The 23,762-nt window shown below is 40.7% G+C and overlaps 1 protein-coding gene and 3 long non-coding RNA genes across 5 annotated transcripts in view; 3 read left to right on the top strand and 1 right to left on the bottom strand.

Moving 5' to 3' along the window:
• LOC120742365 (serine/threonine-protein kinase pim-1-like) overlaps positions 1 to 20,120 on the top strand; it is a 32,749-nt gene extending 12,629 nt beyond the window's left edge. Inside the window, exons 1-9 of one of the 2 annotated variants that reach the window (XM_040045659.1) lie at positions 16,702 to 16,978; positions 17,367 to 17,603; positions 17,729 to 17,854; positions 17,978 to 18,072; positions 18,211 to 18,258; positions 18,343 to 18,561; positions 18,651 to 18,831; positions 18,918 to 19,088; positions 19,178 to 20,119. In XM_040045659.1, coding sequence (XP_039901593.1) covers positions 16,918 to 16,978; positions 17,367 to 17,603; positions 17,729 to 17,854; positions 17,978 to 18,072; positions 18,211 to 18,258; positions 18,343 to 18,561; positions 18,651 to 18,831; positions 18,918 to 19,088; positions 19,178 to 19,269 — 1,230 coding nt within the window. In that variant the 5' untranslated portion in view covers positions 16,702 to 16,917 and the 3' untranslated portion in view covers positions 19,270 to 20,119. Of the gene's footprint in view, positions 1 to 16,701; positions 16,979 to 17,366; positions 17,604 to 17,728; positions 17,855 to 17,977; positions 18,073 to 18,210; positions 18,259 to 18,342; positions 18,562 to 18,650; positions 18,832 to 18,917; positions 19,089 to 19,177 lie in introns of those variants that run through there. The other variant, XM_040045660.1, reaches the window with a different exon arrangement.
• LOC120742382 lies at positions 14,659 to 15,837 on the top strand. The gene is made up of 3 exons (XR_005697852.1): positions 14,659 to 14,899; positions 14,966 to 15,039; positions 15,525 to 15,837. It is a non-coding gene; the product is annotated as an uncharacterized LOC120742382 (long non-coding RNA).
• LOC120742386 lies at positions 15,851 to 16,204 on the bottom strand. Its single transcript, XR_005697856.1, has 2 exons — positions 16,170 to 16,204; positions 15,851 to 16,081 (listed from the first exon to the last, which is right to left on the bottom strand). It is a non-coding gene; the product is annotated as an uncharacterized LOC120742386 (long non-coding RNA).
• Positions 20,121 to 21,655: 1,535 nt separating the features above from the next.
• LOC120742384 lies at positions 21,656 to 22,394 on the top strand. The gene is made up of 2 exons (XR_005697854.1): positions 21,656 to 22,104; positions 22,186 to 22,394. It is a non-coding gene; the product is annotated as an uncharacterized LOC120742384 (long non-coding RNA).
• Positions 22,395 to 23,762: the final 1,368 nt, after the last annotated feature.

Genomic DNA, 23,762 nt, shown 5'->3' with positions numbered 1-23,762 from the left:
TTGGTGACATTGCTGGTGCGCTCTCTGCAAACAGAGGGGAATACAAATGGATATTTACCTATAATTCCTCATCATGTCAGCATTACTGTCCCTCGATATTCTGGTAATTAACAAAGAAGAAACGGGCCTTAATCAATTCAGGCAATTGCCGTCTTTGAACTCTGCACTGCGTGTTTTGTCAACCTAGCTGCAGTCAATAAATCTTTAGTCTTATCTAAAACGAAAAAGCCCGAGTCCATTTTCTGATGGACACGATAAAAAGCCACTCCGCTCAATCAATGAGTAAGCCCCGAAAAAAACAACTCCTGCATTGAAAGAATGCTTTAAAAAGAAATAATCATGATGTCTGTGCACGCACTGTTCAGTCTGGGTCACGTCGTGTACGTTTTGTATGATTCAGACTCTACACATGTGAGTAGACATGATTCACATGATCACTGTCATCAGATTCTCTCATCCAGTGTGCTCGAGTGGAGCAGGATTCACATCAATGCGCTTTGTGGCTTTGACCCCACAATCTCTGGAGCTCAAATCAGAGAACAGACGGTCCAGATTTCACTATGGAGGTTGATGGAGAAGCTCATTTTGTGTATACTCTCAGGTAACATTGGACTTAAAAATCCATATTTTATTTACTGGGCCCAGCTTCTCTGCTGCAAGCATTGTTGCCTTACTTTATCCTGTGTAGATGAACTATCTTTTATTTTTGAGCTATAATGAAGCCAAAACATTCCCACAAAGTCATCACCTTCAATTCTAGGAAACATTATTTTCTGGAATTTTGTGGCCAGACCATTAAAACAAATCTTACTAGCTGCAGTAAACAGTATCAGAGACAACAGAGCAGGGAAGAAAGATGCTGTGGATTCTAGTATAGAAGGCAGAATTTTTACATTTTGATCCCACTTCCAAAGCTTTCCTATCCAGTCTATACACATTTGGGCCTTCTAATTATGCATGTATTGTTTCGCATTCACTAATATAGTTAATTGCAGCATTTTTCTCTATACCTTTAACACCCACCCTTTTTCCTCATCCTCTCCTCCCTGCAGCTTCTTTAATGAAGTTGTATGGAGTAGAATTTTCCCTATGCTGAGACTGGATATGAAAGAGAGTCCTCAGAGTCATGGCGACACAGTGCTCTCTCCCTCCCACTAATGAGCTGAGCTTTCAATGCGCCTACTAATTAGTTCATCTATAACTCTAAGCACTCAATTACTCTCCACCAGCACCAGCACCACCACAGAGAGGCGAGAGAGGCGATAAGACTGACAAATGCCTTGGCAGTATGTTCAAGAGCTCACTCACACACACACACTCACACACACACACCAAATCGCTTTGAGCTGTGAGGCCCAGGAGAAGTTTTTCTAAACTTCCCACGCTCAGACATGCTGTTCAGGCAAAGCGCATTGATCTTCACTTTCACCCTCGTTCTCTAGTGTTTTTCCCCGTCTCTCTCTCCCTCCCACTTCCTTGATGCGTGGTTCACGGATTTACATAGATGTGCACACTGACAGATGTCCACGACGAGTGCAAGGCTTGTTAAAATACAAGTGCAGCAAGTAAGAAATGACCTCATATAAATGATATCTGTCGAGATTTATCCTGTACCCACGACTTTCCTGTATCGACTGCAAGCAGCCACCAGTCTTCACATGGACACCTACAATGCCAGGCTTCGACAAACCTTGTGGATAAAGCGTAAAATAAAACGTAGTCCTTCACACCCAACACTGAAGCACTTCTCTGCACTGACTTAGCTCAGACTTTTAAAGCTGTATTGATCAGGTTTTGGCCAGAAAACAGGAGAAAAGTATAAAACTAAGCTGCCACCACATATGGTGGATAAGCTGGATAAGCAGGTTGTTATGACTAATCTGTGAGCATATTATTGCCTCCCTTTACACACGCATAACGCGGCAGAAATTAGCCTCCTCCAAAGGGTGGCTGGCCTCTCCCTTACAGATAGGTTGAGAAGTTCAGCCATCCGGGAGGGGCTCAGAGTAGAGCCGTTGCTCCTCCACATCGAAAGGAGCCAGGTGGTTCAGACATCTGATAAGGATGCCTCCTGGGCGCCTCCTAGGCGATGTGTTCAGGGCATGTCCCGCCAGGAGGAGGCCCCGGGGCAGACCCAGGACACGCTGGAGAGATTGAATCTCTCGGCTGACCTGGGAACGCCTTGGTGTTCCACCAAACAAGCTGGAGGAGGTGGCCGGGTAGAGGGAGGTCTGGGCTTCTCTGCTTAGGCTGCTGCCCCCATGACCTGGCCCCAGATAAGTGGAAGAAGATGAATGGATGGATAAAGAGAGTTTATTTAATTTTTTTCTACAGCCCTGCCGCTGTAAAAAAAAAAAAAAAAAAAAAAAAAAAGAAGTGCAGACTGCTTTTAATTTGGAGAACATATTCTCTGCTTTTAAAGTAATTTATTGATCTTCTACATCCTATTGTATTGTTTTTCTTTTGTTTCACATCTTGTCCTAGTTGTCACATAGTGGCGAACAGGTTTTTTCTACATCATAATAAAAAGTCAATTTTAGAAACAAAGCTAATCAGAATAACGGCTGTTTTCTGCCAAATTGACGCTTCAGCAGCGTGACCATAACATGATATGTCCATGAAATGAAATATTTCATCCATTAAAATTATTTTTGTGGACTCAACCAATCTTAATGCCAGCTATTCACATCGGGCTTATGTGATTTAGAATTTGAATGATTTTGTGGCATTTATTTTTCCGTTAAAGCTGGATTTTTCCAATTTTTGACATGCGAGTTAATAGATCTGACCAATCAGGCCGCTGCATTTAGCAATGATCGCCCTCAGAATGATGCACTGTTGCTGAATATACAATGATGTGTTAATAGAAGAATAATACTATTTTACCTGTGACACGCAGGTAGATGCTGATTGATATTCCTCCGCCTTCTCAGATGTGGTTCCAGCTCTGCCAACAAGTGCTCAAACTGACATCCTGAAATATGCATGAACGCTCCTGGATCAAACTCTAATCACTGCTGCCTTCTCCTGGGAACTGGATGAAGCCAGGATCTGTTTCTTGCGTTTTTTTGTTTAGAAACATCAAGACCAGCTCATCATGGTTTAATGTTGACTCCATTGTTTTCATAGTGAGCTTTATGAGGACGAATATTCTGCAAAAAATATATCTATAGACGATAACGTGATAAGTTTGTGTTCAAAAAATTCTGAATTTCATGTTGTTTTTTCACAACGCACTCGGTGTGTAAAGGCCTTTACTCTCATGTTTTTTTTTATTATAAAGTCATTATAGTAAACAAATCAACCATAACGAGTCATTACCTTTGACCTTTTCATTCTCCTAAAGAATGAATTTCTTAGAGGACTGTCCTTGCCTCACCCCTCTATTGATATCAAGCCTATAGTCAATGACCATTAATAGTCCAATGGGAACTTTTGTTGAAAACTTCCCTAAACCTATGCAAATATATAACAGGTGGAATGACCACCTCATTTGCACAGCCCAGTACCTTCCTCCTAATGCATGCACAGTCGTTTCAACAGCAAATACCCTCCACCCACAGACACACACACATCACGAACTCTGTACCGACATGCAAATCAGCGACATGGTCACCACTCTGTAAAATAATTACTAACCTACTCCACTGTATTCAAATATTACCTAAAAATGAAAGTACTTTATTCTTTATAAACAAAACTTTATTGTCTCGATACGAGATGTAGAAGCCCTCTCGTCCTCCTGACACCTGTTCTTTGCCAGCAAATATATAGCAACCAGTAATAAAAGATGAATCCAGGTGCGTGAAGGAAGCATCACAATCAAAATCCAAATTTGCTGATACAAATGTTATTATGCAAACAGATGCAAACATGTACACACATGCTTATCGCATCATAGGCAAATGTACAAGCCTCATCTTTCGTTTTCTTTGTCTTCCGAGTCCCGTCCAACAAACAGGGTCTAAGTAAAGACATCACCCGGGGGCTCTGCAGCACCTCCATAAAAGAGGGCGCAGCTCAATTACCCCACCTGTCATGGACCAGAAACAGACTCAGCATGGCCACTGCTGTGGCTGGTTAGTTGAGAACTCAGTAACGTGGGTGTTAGTTAATACATACATAAACTAGTTTCACTGCATAGGAACACACTGCATGTGCAACAGTAGTAGTAGTTAGTTGGACTTTATAGTGCGTTCACGGCTGAATCGTTTGATGCAGTCTAAAAAGTGTCAGCTGGTCGGGCTTGTTTGGACAAATGCCGGATACAGATGAACCCTAGAAAAGTTGCTCAAGCTATGAGCCAGCCACTTCATTAGGTACACCTCTGCAACTGCCTGTTCACTGAAACATCTTATCAGCTGATCACACGGCAGCATTTCTATGCATTTAGCCATGCAGACAGTCTGCTGAAGCTCAAACATCACCATCACAAGACAGGTAATTTAAGTGACTTTTAGTGTGGCATGGTTGTTTCTCCTGTGTGGAAAATCAGGATTTACACAGAATAATGGAAAAAAGAAAAAATAGTAGCAGTCATTTGAGGGAAATGTCTTGTTGACAATGGTCGGGATAGGAGCTAGCCCATACTAGGGCTGATAGGAAGGCAACAGGAACTCATATAACCACTCATCACAATCAAGATATTGCAGAAGAGCATCTCTGATTACATAACATGTTGAAACTTGAGGACTACAGAAGCCAGGTGCTAGTTTTATCACTTAAAAACAGGGAACTGAAGCTACAATATGCACAGACTCACCAAGTTAGACAAGAGAAGATTGGAAAAATCGTTGGCTGGTCAAGTGAGTCTCAATTTCTGCTGTGACATTCAAACAGTAGGGTCAAAATTTGCATAATCAAATGAAAGCATGGACCCATGCTGCCTTGTATCAAGCGTTCACGTTGCTGCTAGTGGTGTAATGGTGTGAGGTATATTTCCTTGGCACCCTTTTGGGCCCTTAGCACCAGCACCATTGCTTAAAAGCCACAGCTTTTAAGCAAGTATTATTGCTGACCATGTTCATTCCTATTTGACCACTCTGTATCCATCTTCTGATGGCTGCTTTCAGCAGGATAATGCACCATGACATGAAATTCAAATTGTCTCAAACTGGTCTCTTGAACATGTATGTAAGATATCTGTTATCATGTGATAACACACCAAAGTCGCTTCCATGCCTGGGCTGTTGCAAGACTTTCAAGATTTTCCACAGGAGGTGAAAGTGAAAAGTTGATTCTTAACAAAGGTCTGCCCAATTGCTGTTTAATACTTTTATATTAACTAACACTTAATGCCTTGACAGCTACTGTTAGTTCAAAAGTGGACCAAAATGTATCAGTGGATAAGTGTGATTTCATGCTTAAGACTCCTAATTCATCTGTCACATGCAGTGCTTTGGAAATATTATCCAGAGGTTCCCGTGAAACTGAATTTGTTGTCATTTGAATCCAATACTCAATGATCTGAATATTTGTCCCCTTTTTTCCTCTTGTGTATTTCTTGGACCCGTGAGGCGGATATCATACCTTTCTGTCTTCAAATCATCCTATTCTACCCACTTTAAACAAACAAAGTGCAAATCAAATCAAATCAAATCAAATCACTTTTATTGTCACATCACATGTGCAGGCACACTGGCACAGCACATGCGAGTGAAATTCTTGTGTGCGAGAATTTCATAATGCATAAACAAATGCATAAACAAATGCATAAACAAATGCATAAACAAATGCATAAACAAATGAAAGCATGAAACAGATTCACAGCCCATTTCAAGTAATTTGCCATGTTTGTTGTCATAGAACGAGACGCTGGTTTAGTTTATAAGATTGAATTGCTGCTCATGTGTTTCACTCTATTGTGGCTCGATAGCTGCTAATCTTTCCTGTTTGGACCACCTCTCCAGCAGTAAGTGAAAGAAAGAGAGAAATTGCAATGTTGAATTAACAGGACCTTTATTTCCTTTCTTATATTGCAGTAACAATGATGCACTACTTTTGGTTTGAGATTGAAGCTTATAAATATCTACATATCTATCCAAACAAAGGTTTGTAAGAATAATTTGATCACATTGTTAGCAAGCTGCTTTTCACTTATGTCATAAACTTTGCAAAACAAGGCAACTACATTACACAGTAGCAGTCACAGAGTAACGGTCTACTTCAGATTGCTATGTGTATAAGAAAGTCTACTATTTAAAAAAGCTCAGTCGAATTAGGGATCTCAGCTCATGCTTCGACTTCGATATAACGATATATATGGGATAATGATATAAAAACGTCTATCGTTTCATTTTACGCTATCGTTTGTTTTGTCGTGTCGCAAAATAAACTGTTTACGACAATATGATTTTGATGGTCACTGTAGTGGCTATATTCATTTCTTAAAGTTCTCTCTTTCTCTTATATTTCATATAACCACACTACGGACGGACAAGCGACTGTTTTTATGCGTTGTCGTTAGCAACAACGACAGTAAAACCATCGCGTGTCCGCTTGTTTATCTTCCACATAAACCTTTCACAATAAAGCTCAAGATCCTGTTGAGACTTTTCAAAAATAAACTTAATCACGTAAAAGAGTATGCAGAGTATTTACGGATGAGAAGCAAAAAAGAGCCGCCTGGTGCTAAAAAATAAACCTTAGACTCAAACGTTAGAACAGGCTTTTCCCCGCAGCACGCCGTGTAATAAATACTCACTTGGAAACAACTTATGTCTAAAAATGTATAGTTTCATGCTTCGGTTAAAACACTCGACTCCAGGTACACGACGCCAAGCTGGAAACACTTTACGCAAGTCGAGCTGCCCGCGATTCTCAGAATGTACATAAAATGTAAAATTTTTGTGATTTATATCGTTATCGGGATGATAGATGTCTTATATCGGGATATGAGATTTTGGTCATATCGCACAGCCCTACTTCGACTTGAGCTTCCAAGGAGCAATCCTATTACTTTCCAGTCAGCTATAGTATCTTAAACTTTCAAAGAAACTGTTCTCTGCATACAGTATGTCAATTCTTATTCATTTCAGGTCAGTGCAGACTTCAACAATGCAGCAATGTTAGGATTAGTTTTCATATAATAAAAATTAAACATAATTTTTACCACATTCTATCACTAATAGTTGTCTGACACAGTGATATTTTTGGCCACTGTAATTACAGAATAAAAATGGGATGCCAGCACCTCTGCTCACCAAACCAAAGAAATCAAACTACAGAGTAATACTGCAAAGGATAATCCTTTTGGTGTGACCTGCTGTGAAGTTAGGAGTGTGGACCATGAAGCTATTAAACTTAGAGGTCTGTCATCTATAATAGTGTGCAGTGCATTGCGTTGCTAGTTATGTTTATGATCTAAAGGCTACAAACTGCACTGTTGTTTCCTTTGACTCTAACTATAGACAGAATAAAGTGTGTGTGCTGTGTGCACATGGGATCAGTATTACAGTGAGAGTGTGATTGTTCTTGTGCGTGTAAGTGTGCATGCACATACACTCAACGCACACACACACTACATGGTGTAATGGGCTACGGGGGTGGTGTTCGTAGTCTTAAGCAGAATGGATGCAAAATCCACATTACACAACACATTCCCATTCCAGAATAGAGATCCATCAAGCCCTTGCACTAAGCATCTGTACATAAACCTCAATTATGCTAATGCTAATCCCTGGGACATTGACGTAAGTAGGCAAGAAGGCTAACAGCTAAAGACTTTGATGTGTTGTGCCATTTGGCTGGGCCTCCTCAAAGACTAGCATTGGACCCCAAACTCAACCAGAGCTTAAGGAGGAAAAACCAGCCCGGCCTTGTCTGTTCCTCTGCTGATTACAAGGGCTTAGGGGGCTTCTTTTATTTACCTCTTTGGTATGGACCCAATCATGGGTGTCAGTTCTCTCCACTGCTGCTTGGCAGTCCTCCTGCATTCATTTCTTGGTCTTACTCACCCCTGTACTGTGCCAGACTTCTGCTTTCTTTTGTTTTGTTTTTCATTTTCATCTTGTGGTTGCTTGCCATGTGACACGTTATGTTGCATTTGTAGGGGAAAGAAAATACACAATGCTGTGCACTGTACCATTTTTGACATTTTATTGCTAGGGATTAATAATTTGATAGAATATAAAATCAGCTATTGGAGTGTTAATCCCCATTCATGCTGGGATCAGAAAAAAAATCCATCCTACCTGTCTTGGGCTTTAATCAAAGAGAGAGAAATGATGAACAAAAATGGGAACCGGCTCCCACCTATCTAAAAAAAAAAAGCATCCTTGGCTTTGGTATTGTCTTCTCGTTGCCTATTTGCATAATGGGACTTGTGTGATTACAAGTTGCTTTTTGGAAATTGAGCACGTAGCTCTAATCTCCTCCCTTATAAAAAAGAAATGGGAGATCAGACATTGCCTGGCAAACAGAAACATTGTTAGTAGTGATTTAGTTCCATTAACAGCAAGTGTTTTTTGAAGTACTTTGCCCTCTTTCTTACTCTTATGTTCTAATTTCTTTGAGCTTTCAGGGAAAACCCAGCCACAAGAGAAGGATTAAAGCTTATTTTCAGTGAATGAGTCAACACATGAAAATGGGAGGAAAAAACACTGCAGACAGTTTGTGTAACAAAAGAGATTATGAACATTTAAGAGGGATTTGGGGAAATAATTGCGGCTTGTTCTAATTTTAGGGGTAAGGACTGTAAAATGGTGGCAAAACCTTTTAGGTTTGGATTGAGAGAAGCAAAAGCAAAGGCCAAGCACTCAGGTTTTATGTGTATAATCTCAAACAAGTGATATGTTGAAATAGCATCAACCGGTTCTACTTGTTATATTCAGTCTGAGTGCCCATTTGTATAGTAACAAGCAACTTGAAACGTACTTTGGCAATAGCCAGCATTAACATACAATGCATCCTTCTGTAGATGGATTTGATAGTTATGACTGGTAAATATGGTGAGTTATAGCCCCTTGAATACTTGCTAATGTTGAGAATATGAAGCCGGCATATTGCTTACAACAAACATGTTCATATAAAACCAGGATCTTTCTGTATACAGAAATTTGGTCTTTCCTTAAGAGGTTTTGGCCTTCCCCCAAATCTCCTGGGGACAGACTCACTGCCAATGATACGTATTAGGTAGATCAAACCTACGAGGTTGGAACCCCCCCACTCGGAACTTCCTTCGAACTGGATTAACTCTTCGTGTTCATAGATTCAACAGGGTGATGGAAACACACCTCAGAGATTTTGGTTCATATTGACATGACAGAATCACACTGTTGCTGCACATTTGCTGGCTACACTTCTACAATGTGAATCTCTTGTTCCACAACATCCCAAAGCTGCTCTATGTGGTTGAGATCTGACTGTACAGTACAATGAACTCATTGTCAAGTTCAAGAAACCAGCTTGACGTGACTTGAGTTTGGGACATGATGTGTTATCATATTGGATGCATCAGAAGATGGTTACACTGTGTTCATAACGGGATGGACTAGAACAGTAACAACATTCAGATAGGCTGCAATGTTTAAACGATACCCTGTTTTGAGGGGCTCAACGAGTGCAAAGACCTCCAATGTGGTCTTCTGCTGCTGCAGGCCATAGGCCTCAAGTTTCAACACGTGTTCAGAGATGCTCTTCTGCATACCTAGATTGTAACATGTGTTTGTGTGAGTTATTGCTGAGTTGCTGTTGCCTTCCTATTAGCTCCAAGCAGCTCCGGTGTGGTCTGACTATGTAGAGGGACTTAAATCACCTTTCTTCACCCATTTTCAATCTCTGATTGAACCTGAAGATTGACTGATTAGATTGGCTGATTAGATATTTACGGTTCAACAGTTAAACGGTTAATAAAGTGGCAATAACAATAATAATAATCTGTATTACATGGGTAGTCACCCACAAAGGCCCATTCTCAGTACAACCACATTTAAGGCTACAAATAAAGACATAACCTATTACCTGTTACACGCTAGAGTAAGTACCAGCTAAAGCATTAACTGCTAAATATTAGATTTTTTATTGTTAGTATTCGATTTAATGAAAGAAAAGTTATTCCTATTTACTATGTACAATAGGATTCCCCTTTTTCAGAAGGAATTCTTTCGTTTCTTTAACAGTATGAGCTCAGTGAGCCCTTCTCATAGGTTTCTTTGGTATACTACAACAGCATTTCTTTGTAATCTTGAAAAAAAAAACTGTATAATGTTAAGACTCTCAAGGATTAATGATGTAGTTAATCTCCTTTACACTGAAAGTAACAACTTGGAGGTGTATTTAAAAAAAAAAAAGTTTATTAGACAAAATCTTCACTGGTCTGGCCGACTTAAGATGAAATTGAGCTGTATGTGGCCCATGATGATAAATGATTTTAGCACCACTCCTCCACACTGTCCACGCATTGAGTTGACAGAGTCAAATCACATATTGCACAAAGGAACAAAGGTATACCTACTCACCATACATCAAACATTCTTCTTCAATTTCTTCATCGCATTTACCGATTTCTGATTTCACTGCAGATGTAAACTTTGCATGTGACAAATAAAGGTTAGACTGATTGATCGATGTCTGATGTGAAAAGCAAAGACATTACTTTTTGGCAATTTTTTGAGATCGTGAGAAAATTCATCTAAGAATCCACCCATGTGACTGTTTTTCATAATCTCCAAGCACAAGCTTTGAAGCTTTAAAACAAGTAAATCACAACCAGAGGAAAACTGCCCTACACAGGCAAAGGTGTACAACTTAACAAAACCAGAGGGTGGTAATACAAGTACTCGCTGGCGAGAATCTAAATAGCATTCTAGGTATTGCACACATAGTATTGCACATTTTGACATTTAGAATATTGGCGGCTTTCCTGTGCAGCCGAATGAAAATAAGGCTTTGCTGGGCTTTTTTCACTTTTGCGTTAATGTTGAGAGTACGGCTCCAGTATTAATTCCTTGGTCTTGTCTGTGTTGAGGATGAGGTCATTCTCCTCTCCATATTCAAGAACGTTGTCTACCAGGGTCCTGTACCTGGACTCGTCCCCCCGCCTCCTTGATGAGCCCCAGGATGGTGGTGTCGTCAGCGTATTTGATGACCATTGAGTTGTCCTGGGTGGAGACACAGTCATAGGTGTACGGGGTGAAGAGTTTGGGGCTGAGGCAGCAGCCCTGTGGAGCTCCTGTGCTGACGGAGAGCTCAGCAGACACCCGTCCTCCCATTCTCACCACCTGTCAGGAAGTCCAGAATCCAGTTGCTGATGGGAGTCAGTATGCTGAGGTCTGTCAGCTTCTTGATCATCTTGCCCGGGCGGATGGTGTCGAAAGCAGAGCTGTAGTCCAGAGTTTTGAAGGCCTAGCTGGTGCATAAACTGATATCTTCAACCTGTCACTATCCCAGGCAGTAGTCCCCCACCATCATACCAGTCCTCAAAAGACTGGACACATCCGCCCTGAATGACTTCGGGCCAGTGGCACTCACACCAGTCGTCATGAAGTGTCTAGAAAAAATGGTTCTCACACACATCAACCACATGGGTCTGGACACTATAGACCAGTTTGCATAACGCACTAACTAATCAATGGATGATGCATCAGCAATAGTCCTGCACCACACTCTGCAACACCTTGACAAACAAACACCTGGACAAACTTCCTGGTCATGTATGACTTTGTGACTGACAGTCTTTGATATTTAAGTGAAGGCTATACTGAACTTTTGTTGGCAGATGCTTTATTTGCTAAAACCAAGTTCAGTTTTACTCAGGACTCTCATCAGTGAGCGTCACTGAATTTCATTGACATTTCATGGTGTCTACATGGCTGCAAGTCTGTGTGGATGCCTTTCAACAGTTGACACAATCACGATTTCTTCAAAACCCTCCATCAGCCCATATTACTTATTACGAGGGGGGTGGGGGTATTTAATATATTTGGTCTAATTCAACACACAACAGGTAGGTAAATCAATAGGCACTTTGTCAAGGGCCTAATCCCCCCTATGTAACGACAAGCCACTAAATCCTAAGCACCAGCTCAGGCTTGAGAAACAGTGCTGACAGCTTTAGTGAACTGGCTAAATTCCATAATTCGTCTCCATGTCTCTGCTGCTCTTGTTTTTAAACGCAGTCTTTTCTTGAAAATGCAGAGACTCTCTGTCCAGACTGTTTTCAATTCAGACAACTTCAGGATGGACGAGCAATATGAGTGAAAGATGATGGTGACCTCCTTTTTTAGAAAATGTACTGTGAATACTGTACGCACGCACGCTGATGGATGAGGAGACTGAGGTGGATCTAATGAAAGAAGACATTTGTGCTTGGGTCTTTCAGAGGCGCTGTCACATCTCTCTTCACCAGCAGCAGTTTGTGTACCACCTGACTGACTGAGTAATTGCTGATTGACAGTTTGTCTGTGTCTGAGTCTCCATCTAATTGGTTGGCTGGCTTATGTTCAGCTTCCCGATGCGTTGGCAAACAATTATCCTCGACAACAGAATCACATTTGTCTAATTAATTAGATGTGTTTGCTACAAGAGCAGGTAGTTAGCGGTGACAAGAAAAGCGAGTTTAAGGCCAAGGCTGCTAGTAAGATAAATAGAGCTGTAATTGTTCTCAGTGTGAGAAAAGGAGAGGTAAAACTTGTGATGTTCACATGCAGTAAAGTGACTGTGTTCTTTTTTGGGTTTATATATATATATATATATATATATATATATATATATATATATATATATATATATATATATATATATTTTAGCTCTTTAGCAGTTCTTTTGAAGACAGACATGAGGGAAACAGAACAATTGCTTAAAGCGTCTGGTCTGTCAAATCCTTAGTATGGGAAGAAAGAAAATACCTTTAGCGAGACAGCGGAACTCAGTCAGTCAGCCGCTGTTGGCTCAGTGAAGCAGTGAATCAATGCAGTCAGACAGGCGGACAAGGCAAGGAGCAGGTACCTCTGTTGTCAGCGGCACTCTCCTGACACTTATCTGCCTGGACAACCACTTTCAAACTCCTTCTCAAACACTCCTCCTTTCCCGCTCTCGTGATCAGCTTCTCAGATGTCCACCTATCACAGCTATTTTCTTTAAACGTGTCTTCAAGCTACACAAATCTCACACATCTGTCTCATCTCTTCCTCGCCTTTCTCTCAAATCTCTCATAACCATCTCTTTACGCTTTGCTTTGTATCACTTCAACCAGCCGTGGCGGCAGGAAAACGGTGAGGAAGATTGTGTGCGTTTGTGTGCACATGTGCACGTCTGTGTGTATGTGTGTGTCAAGAGGGCCTTGTATAGCGGTCCCAGCAGCAACAAGCTGTCATTAGAGTGGGCAGGAAAGAACCCTTGTGGCTTGGTTCCATCAAATTGTAATCCCCAGCACATTATTACCATAGCAGGGTCACCTCTCCACTACTGCTCTAGGGCAGGAGCAGGTGGAGCGCACAACACACACACACACGCACACGCACACACACCTTTCATTTGGCACCATTTCCACTGTTTTGCTAGTGTTTTTCTTGACAGTCCTTATATTACCTGGCCAGCCCCCCATAATGAATCCATCTGAGAAGGCCAGGCTGAGCTAGCCATCATGCATAATTCATTATTTACCCCCAATTCCCCCCCCACCTCCAAACAGACTCTCTTCTCCATGTTCCTCATTCCTGTCATCCACTGCCTCTAGTGGGGCTTCTGCTTCTGTATTGCCCAACCTGATGGACTTCGAAGATTGCATGTGTCTATAGTTGAATGTGTGTGTGAGAAGTGTTTCTCTCTCTACACCATTAAAGTATAGGAGTGTGTGTGTGTGTGTGTGTGTGTGTGTGTGTGTGTGTGTGTGTGTGTGTGTGTGTGTGTGTACAAAGAAGAAATGCATTCACCCAACTTATGGACATCTATTCTAATTTGGGCATCAACTACAAAGAGAGCCTCCTGTGACTCCACAACTCATAGTACATGCAAATGATTTTAGGTAGAGCTCCCAGAGCGGATCTTCATTCTTCATTTTAGCTGTAAACTATACAGTTTACAAAACAGGGCATAAAAGAATGTTTGCATTGCTGTGATGTAAGATTAGAGGTTGAATTTGAAACCAAGAAGCCACAACTATAAAGTAAACATCTTAGCCCACTAAGGGTTTGAAACAATGGTTTATTACTGCTAATGATCCACTAACTATTTCATACTTGATTTGTGGCCTTCAAAAGCCCAACAAACAAAAACAAACACAATTACAGTACTGTGAAAAAGTCTCGAGTTCTCCGGGCTTTGCCTTTTGGCTGTTTTTTCACTCATTTCAAATACAGCAACTGAAGATTTGAGTGTTTTTTGTTCTTTAAGCTACTTAACAATGACCCACGAATCATTCTAGCATAAGAAATCCACCAAAGTCAAGGAACCAGTATTGTGTCTACACAAAACACACAACTTGGAAAAGAACCAATCTGCAAAAAAATGCCAAAAAAATAACAGTTTGACAAACCTCAAGTCTGTAGGAATTTTGCACCAGCAAAGTGATTCCCAATTAGCTCAAAACTTGGAATATATCTGCGATCTGTGCAGTGAGTCCTTAAAAAATTTGAGGAAATTTGACAAGTGGAGGACAAAAGAAGAAGTTGCAGGGCTAAAAACTGTCTAGAGCAGATGAACGGTATCTGAAAGTCACGTTCTTAATATTTCACGTCACTGCAGGCCTTCAAACAATGAGATTTGAGCCTAAACAGTGAAAGGCAGTCGCGTTTTAATCAGTAGAGGATGTCGCATAAAAAGAGATGAAAGAGCAAACCATGTACCGTAGTTTTGATTTATTTATTTTTAGCACAACACCAGAACAACCCCACGTGCCCATAATTTGCGGTACTTCAGAAAAAAAGGAGTGAACATAAAAGGGAGTAAAATGTTGTGTCAGGTAATTTCAAATTCAGCATTTCTATCACCTCAACAAACACTAACTGTGTCACAGTGTATTTCACAGGAAGAGAAAGAATGAGAGCTAACTTCACTCAGAGATATAGAAAGAAAGAGAAAGAAACCAGGCTGTATTTAAAGGTAAGGACTGCTTAGTGATATTTGATAAAATGTAATTGTATTTTAACAGGGACATAAAGTGCTTGTCTTACTCCCTTCTTCTAGCTCGAAATTACTTGCCAAGTGGTAAGGACCGTTCATGGTCACACGGTGAGAACATTGGTGTTGACTATGAAGAGATATGGTCAGACAGGGGAGGGGCCAGTCAGATTTATCAACTCAACCTCCTTAAAGCATGGAGAGAGGCTGAAACCAATCTCTGGTGAGCCCGGTTAAGGAAAGAGATGAGTTGGTGCCTGAGATGCCAAATTCCAACGTCCTCATTCCCGCCATTGAGATAACACTCTCACACAGGCCCAGAGAGCAGATGTTGCTGCATTGCAGATGTGTTATACCCCCTGCCCAGCCGAATGACTCTCAAAAAGAAAATTTTGCAGAAAATCAATGTGATCGCTTGGATCACTGGAATTATCATCTCGATATCTCTTGTCCTTCTTTCATTTCAGACGTCTTGAAAACAAGTTTTAACAAAGTCCTGGAGAAGTGCCCAAAGCTGGAGGACCTCCTGCTTTACCCCTGGCTCAGATAAACTCCTCTCTGACACAAACACACACGCATACTGAATTCACATCTTGCCATACAAATGTGATACAGTAACCAACTTTCTTTCTTTCAGAAAAAAAGAAAATTGGGAGATTCAAAATTTTCCTCACCGTAATGTTTGCATCAGTCTATCAGATGAATCCCCTCCAAGTCCAATGTTTACATCAGTTACAGTGATAATGCTTGGTGTCTACTTTCAGCCACCGCAGTATGCCAGGAATGAATCTCATTGAAATTGTAGTTGCATTTGCTATTTAATTTAATTGTCATGGATGATACACAGACAACCCAACAGCAAACAGAGGAAAACAATGGGCTTAAATACACAGTGGGATAAATGAGGGAATAAGACACAGGATGAGAGCACAGCTGCGAGAAATCACAAACAACAAGACCATGGGGAAGGAAAACTGAAAACACTAACATAGTCTAAGGAGCTTAGAAAGAAAACGTCTGGACTCTTTAAGTTGCTTGAAGACGTTCAAGCAAAGTTTAAGTTCTTTTCATCCGAGAAGGTGAAACATCTTCAAGCAACTTCAAGTCCAGACGCTTTCTTTCCAAACTCCTTAGACTACGATGACCTAGATGACTGAGAACCTTCACAGACATGAAAACACTAACACAGCACACATGACTATCAAAGTAAAACAGCAAACAAGAGACTTTTACAAAGACACAGAGTTGACACAGAGACAAGAAACAAGAGTGACTAGACATGACAAATAGGGGCAAGGCAAAGTAACAGAAACCTAAAGCCTAAGAATATAACACAAGAAGAAAACAATAAAGAGAACCAAAAACATACATAAGAATAATCAATGAATATAAATGAACAAACACAAAACACTGGGTCACAGACTCAGTACCATGACAGTTAAATGTACATAATAAATACTTTAAATCAGATGACAATGTAGCTGACACTGTGTTTATTAGTGTGTGGTCAACCACAAATCTTCATACTGTCATCCATACATGAGGTCTTTATACAAATGATGAAAGATAATGAAAGAAACTGTTTAATTGATATGAAATGATTGAATTATATGAAATATTATGGCTTTGTCTGCTAGTGTTTTTCTGTAAACTACTTTGAACTGCTGGCAGTCAGTGAAGTCACTGAAAGGCAAGATTCTATGTTGTGTTGCCGTAGTTTCCAGTTTACTTATAAAGCTCACTTACAGAATTCAGTTAGAAAAGTCAAGCATTTGAAAGGTGCACATTTGAAGGAACATTAAGTCAGTATTAACTCATTACGGTTTACATTTTCGATTTTAAAGGGTCTCCGAAATTACAATGAAAGAGGAAACAAGAAAAATGACCACTCCAGGCGATAAGAGAGATTCAGGAGATCAAGGTAAGTAAAATAATAAAATCAAATCCTGGTAAAATACAAATCCTAGAAATGTTGACACTGTGTGAATCATTTTTAGAGCAATTGAATCATATGTTTGATTGAAAATAGCTTTAATACAAGATGTCTAATCAAAGAAAGGTTACCGGTCTTTTGGTAAAATAAGGTAATAAGTTTATTCTTGGACTCAACAGTAAAAACAGACCAACAAGTGTCATCAAGATCTAAGACTTAGTGAACCTAGTATCAATTCGCACTGGTCAGTTTTTTTATCCCAAGAATAAACTTGTGATAATTTAAGCAAAAGCAATTTCAAATTCTTTGCCATCAAACTGCTTCCAGTCCTGATGTCGGGGACTCTTTTTCACCACTGTGTTGTTGTCGTTTATAGATTGTAAGAGCAGGACTGCTAAAAGAAAGGCCAGTCCTGAAAAGACGACCCCAATAAAAAGGAGGAGGGTCGCTGACCAGGCTGGTCCTTCCACCAGCGCAGATGTGGTCAAAGGAGTGAAACGCAAGGTTGTGCAAGATGAAGAGGGCACAACAAAGAAAGCAAAGAGGGCTAAACTGCTTGATCATATGAGCGGTGACAAGGAGAAAGCATCCTCCTCGTTGGACTCTGGTAAAGGTAGGCTAATTAGTTGAATAAGGGGGTAGATTAAGTGTGGTTGCTAGGTTTAAGATATTGGTGTTTAGTGTTTGTGTCTATCATCCAGTGAGCTGATGTGCTTTTGGTGTTTTCCACATCTCCAGACTTGAACAACAAACAGGTGTGTGCAAAAAATGGCAAAAGAAAGGCCACGGGAGACAACAGAGAGCCACCCAAGAAAAAAAAAAGGAATGTGGACCAGGGCAAAAAATCAGTGGCAGACCAAAAACGTAAGTAGCAAGCAGCTTGGGTTTTATATTCAGGGGAAGGGCAAAAGGAACATTTAGGCTACAGAGGAGAGTAACTTGTGTCACAGCTGTAATAAAACAAGATTTGCTGTTTTGTCTGTTCAGGTGAATTCCAAGCCAGATATGTGGAGGAGCACCAGCTCGGAGAAGGAGGCTGCGGAGCAGTGTTTGCGGGCTACCGGATAGAAGATCGTTTTCCAGTAAGTGTTCAGATGATGGTAGTAAGACAGGCAGTAACGCAGATAATGGATAATATCGTAAACTGAGACGTCTGCTGTGTTTCCACCTTTCATTATGTCATACTGAGGAAATGCTCACCAATGCTCTGTGTCTTCTAGGTTGCCATCAAACACATTCCCAAAAATAAAGTCTACTGCAAAGTGGCGGTAAGCGTCCAACGCTTGAATCAGTTTTACATTACTGGATTGAATGCGGCGTTCCTCATCATCCACTTTGTTGTAATATTTCAGGATGAAAGCGGGAAGAAGCTCTCGGTGGAAGTGGCCATTATGCTTAAACTTGCAGGTGAAGCAGAAGGGTCAGTGGGAATATCAGCACCTGTGTCCTTGCTGGAGTGGTTCGACCTTGGCAAAGAGCTGATCCTGGTGCTGGAGAGACCTGTCCCCGCTGTGGACCTGCAAAAATACAAAGCAGAAAATGGAAGGACTTTACCAGAGGACAAGGCCAAGGTAGGTTGACTGGGAGAGCCTTGGACTGTACAGCATTCAATCAAGGCAGAAAAGCATTAACTCATTATTGTGTTTTTCATCTTTTCCAGGTCATTCTGAAGCAACTAGTTGATGCTGTAAAGGAACTTGAGGATAAACACATCTTTCATCGGGACATCAAGGGAGAAAACATTCTGATTGAGACCGGCTCAGATGTGCCTCGAGTTCGCATCATCGACTTTGGACTGAGCTGCTTTGTTAAACGGCGATCTCTGTATCGCGTCTTCTATGGTAACATATTCTGCTCCTGCTTTTCACAGATGTAACAATTTGTGTCTTTTGTTTTAGAAGAAATTGTAATTGTGTCTGTTTGTTAGGCACGCCTCTTCACACCCCTCCCGAGTGGTACAGGAGGAGCTGCTACAGGTGTGGACCCACCACGGTGTGGCAAATGGGAGTGGTGTTGTATGAAGCGCTTCATGCACGGGACTTCAGTACCGAGAGGTTCCTCGCAGAGGAACTGAGCATCAAAAAGCGTCTGTCCACAGGTAAGAAAACTTCACACTTCCAGATTCACTGATGCCTTGGATCACTAGAACTATCATCTTCATCTTTTTGATCTTTTCTTTCTTTCAAGATTGCCGGAATTTCTTGGAGGCATGTTTAACTACAGCCCCGGAGAAGCGCCCAACACTGGAGGAGCTCCAGCTTCACCCCTGGCTAAGATAACACACACAAACACACAATTCACACCTTATCATGCAAGTGTGATACATTGTGGTAACTTCCTTTCTTTTTTCTGTTGGACAGGAATAGATAGGATGGGTCGATCTTAAAAAATAAATAAATAAAAATTGAGCTTTTTTGGAGCTCCTGTAACCCCCCCCAGCCATCCCAGGAAAGGGGATCTCTCTTTGAATGGGCTTTCCCGAGGTTTCTTCCCATCGATCTGGCCCCCTGGGGAGTTTTTCCTCGTCTTCATAGAGAGCTTGGGCTGGGTCAGGAGCTCCATCAAAACTGTCTTTATTTGATGACTTTAATGTCATCAAATAAAGATGTGTTTTACTTAAAGTAAAATTTGATCAAAATAAAACTTGTTTAATTCATCTTTGCTGAGGATTCTCCTTCATTACTATTTTGTTTTGTTTTGTTTTGTGTTTTGTTTTTATCCATGGTGCATTTTGACAAATAAGAAAACTGAATCAGGTTAAAGTGTGCACAAAGACAGTCACACTGCAAATGATCTGAAGACTTGCATCTGTTGCTCTAACCCCCAACTAGTTTAGACAGATTTCCTGGTTCTACCAGAGGTTTTTTCCTTCATGAAGGGAGTTTTTCCTTCCCACTGTTGCTGAGTGTTTGCTCATAGTGGGTTGTAAAAGCATAAAAGTTAATAAGAGGCATTCAAAACAGAGTTATCACAGAGGGAACTATATAGCTTAAATGTACAATTTCTACAGGACGAATTATAACTTCATTATGTATAAAAGCTCCTGTGGATAATTACTCCTATTTGTAACTTTACACAAGAGAAAGTTTGCTGTCACGCTATTTATAACAGGTTGGGTTTTGTCCTCTGAGTTCAGCCTTTGGTTGCAGTTTATTGAAGAATTTCCTCTAAAGTAGCTGTTGATAAAGATTTAAAGTCCTGTTTATATACAGAAATATGCTTTAGTTCATGTTTTTTTTACATGTCTGCCTCAGTGGATCAGTACAAGATCTGGCACAGGAAACTAGATGATGAAAAAAGGGTACGAATACACATATATATCTATATCTATATAGATACAGATATATATACACACACACAGGTTGCAACGTAGTATTTTCATTTTTTCTTAGCATTTCTTTAACGTCTTGGTGCAAAAGAATACCTGCATTTGTGTGTAAAGAAATGTTACATATATACTAAAAACAGTTGGAAAAAAGAACTACAAATTTGGAAAGGAATTTATTCATGTTCTTACTCATAGATGGAGTACATGGTTTAAAAAACACTCAGGAAACAGATATGAGGCGGCTGTATCAACATAAAAACATTAATACAGTTAAAAATGAATAAAAAGTTGCACGCTTAAACTTATTTCTCTACAGTTTGTACAATTAATCCATGTAACAATAGGTTCTCTCTTGATATAGTAGTTAATTAAAATATCTTTACATAAAAATACATTTTTAAGTACTCTCCGGTGGAAGTCTGTTGTGGCTTATGTTTCTAAATGACACAACCATAAAGCAGCCCACAGAATATACAAATATGTCTTTGATAAGTGAATGTTGGCTCCCACAATGGCCTGTTAAGTTATTGCAAAAATAATTTACTGCATAATATGTCAGATTAGAACATGTTATAAGCACAAAACTGAAGGGGAAACAATAAAAACAAAATTAAAAAACAAATACTAAATTAAGTTAAAGGATATTTCTTACTATACTATATAATTGTATAATGTTGCGTTTGATTGCAAAAGAAAACCCACCAAGAAAAAAAGAAAGAAAAAAAAGAGAGAATAGAGTTTAATTTATTCAAAACATATTCTTTTCTTTTATTTAAGCTGTAGTGAGATTCAAATGGACAAAAGAGAAAGAAAAATATTACAGATTTGTTTTACCAATCATGAATAAACTTTATTATACACAACTGTAAATTTCAGTTGGTCTTAGTCAAATATATACTTATTACAATATTTTTCCCCCTTAACTCTCAACTCGCGTTTTTAAAATGTCTGTGATCATATTTGTCCGTTGACTTCTGTCTGGTCCTCGAACGATTCATCAGACAGGTTGGCAGCCTCCAACTGATGCTCCAGACTTTCATCATCGCCTCTATTCTGATCAACTCTTATCTTAAACTTAGTGATGAACTCATTACTGGCCAGCGCGCCCTCCTTTTTAGGGCATGTGGGCTTTGATAACAGCTGTCTTTCCAGTCGCTCTGCAAAGAAAATTCACAAAACATTTCTTATTTGGTAAGCTTGTTAACAAATTTTAGTTCAGTTTTGCTGAAAGTTATAGCATGCATCAGGTAAGAAGCAATTGGTTTTTAAAAAGCATATACATTCCCCAAAACATTTTTATTATGTGCATTTTGGAGAATAAAAGATTGTACACAATTTCCCTTTTTGAAGTAAAAAGATTATTAAGTCTAATTCTTACTTATTCAGTAGATTAAAGTATTGAAACATCATTATTCATAAAATATGCACATTACAAAATTAAAGTTATTCAAAAATTACTCAAGTACTTACTCCAATACTCACATTATTCAAGTAAATGTAATTTTTGCCAATGTAATGTCACATAAAATCTTAATCTGAATAAGTGATTTGAACCCCACTGTCACGGCCAGGGGATCAGCAGGCCGCTGACTAGTAGTGTTCTCTCTCTCTCTCTCTCTCTCTTGCTCTCTCTCTCTCGCTCTCTCACCAGGGCGGAACTCATGGTGGGTTCACGCCCTCGGCCCACGCCCCTCTGAAGAGGAAACACCTGGGCCTCATCAGTGCAGCCAGCATTTAAGCCAGGGAGTGGCTTCTACTCATCGCTGGACCGTTGTGTGTGACTCGCGTCAGTGCAGCCCGGCTCTGAGCAAGTTCTCTTTTGCTTCCCTGTGCAAAACCTCTAACGTGTGTTTCCTTCTGTACATAGATCCCCTGGACCCGACTCTGCATTCCCCGAGCGGATTCCCTTTTTGTGTGAGTGTTTGGAGAGAGAGTCAGAAGAGGAGCAAGTGGCTTTTCCCTACCTGGATTTCCCCGGAGCCTTTTCCCTGTCACCGCTTTGTATATAGCACTATCCCCTGCACTGTTTGTATATACACCTGGTGGAACTGTAATAAATACTGACTGTGCCTCTGAGTCCTGCGTGTGAGTCCTCAAGCGAACCGTGACACCCACACAGATGAGAGCTTAGCAGTGAAGCTCTCTCTTAAAATTTGAGTTATAAAGTCAGAAGTTATCACTGACAGAGATCCATGTTCTTTTAACATAAGAAAGAATATTTGCTGGAATTGACATTAATCCAAGCCCTTAAAACGCCATTTTGGATTAAGCATTTCTGTAGCACTCTCGTGTGATGCGACGAGCCAATAATCACTCTCGATGTTAGTCCGCTGTAAAACTTTAATGCGTACTCCAGCACATGACAAAACACACAGACCGCACCGGAAGAACAAAACTCCCCCCACCATACTATTCCGGTTGGACTAGTCCCCCACAGTTATGGCAGGTCTGCACCAACAAATATTGCTTGGTGATCATTTAACCAATGATCTACATCCTCCCCATTTAGCTGGTAGCACCTAACAAAACTAATTCACTCACAAGTCTCTAAACAGTGCTTCTTAACACAACTTTAACTTAACAATGTTTTTTGCTCGGAGTAACCCCACACCTCAACATAACAGCAATTATGAAAAATGCAAATAGCAAGCATCATATTTCAACATACTGACAACAAACTGATTACACCTAAGGCATCCTAGTGTTTTCCATTTACGTGTATCTTGGGTTGGGTCTGCAGTTTGCGACCAGCACGTGTAGTGTATGGTGTCTGGTTCACAATGTTCTGGCCGGGCACCTGCACAGCAGGTTGGGGCTGAGGAGAGGATGTGTTTTGTGAATCTTCGTTTGAGCGTGTGTGTGATTGCGGTGTGAGTGTGGAACTGTCCATTGTAGAATGGTTAGTGTCCTGGCACTCAGGGTCATAGTCATGGAGTGGTGGTGGAGGTGGTTCTGCCACTGGGAGGATGTGGCAGCGATTTCTCCTGTAGGTTCTTCCATCGACCTGAATGATGTAGGATCGTGGCTCCTTGCTCTTCCTTTCCACAATTCCCAGCTTGTCGTAGCCTTTCTCTGTCTGCATGCGGACCACTTGTCCTTCTTGCAACGGCTGTAGCGTGCGACTGGACTTATCATAGTGACGCTTCAGTCTGAGTCCTTTGTCGTGAAGTCGGTCACGGATCTGTCCTGTGTCTTTTGCAATGAGTGCCAACAGCTTGCTGCACACAGGAATGCCCGCGCGTGTCTGACGAGACATGAGGCGTTCAGCAGGGGAGCCTAGTTGTGTGTCACGGGGAATGTTTCTAAGGTTTAGGAGGTCAAGAAACACATCGGTTCCATCTCGGTGAGATTTTTCCATGAGCTGTTTTGCACTGCGTGTTGCGGCTACTCCAACCAATGGCCGCGGCAGGCTAAACATGAGGACACCTGATGACGCGCAACAAT

The sequence above is a fragment of the Simochromis diagramma genome, unplaced genomic scaffold (assembly GCF_900408965.1).
Source record: "Simochromis diagramma unplaced genomic scaffold, fSimDia1.1 OVJJ01000079.1, whole genome shotgun sequence".
Lineage (NCBI taxonomy): Eukaryota > Metazoa > Chordata > Actinopteri > Cichliformes > Cichlidae > Simochromis > Simochromis diagramma.
The sequence above is the reverse complement of the archived record's forward strand: the minus strand, read 5'-3'. Positions and strand labels throughout refer to the sequence as shown.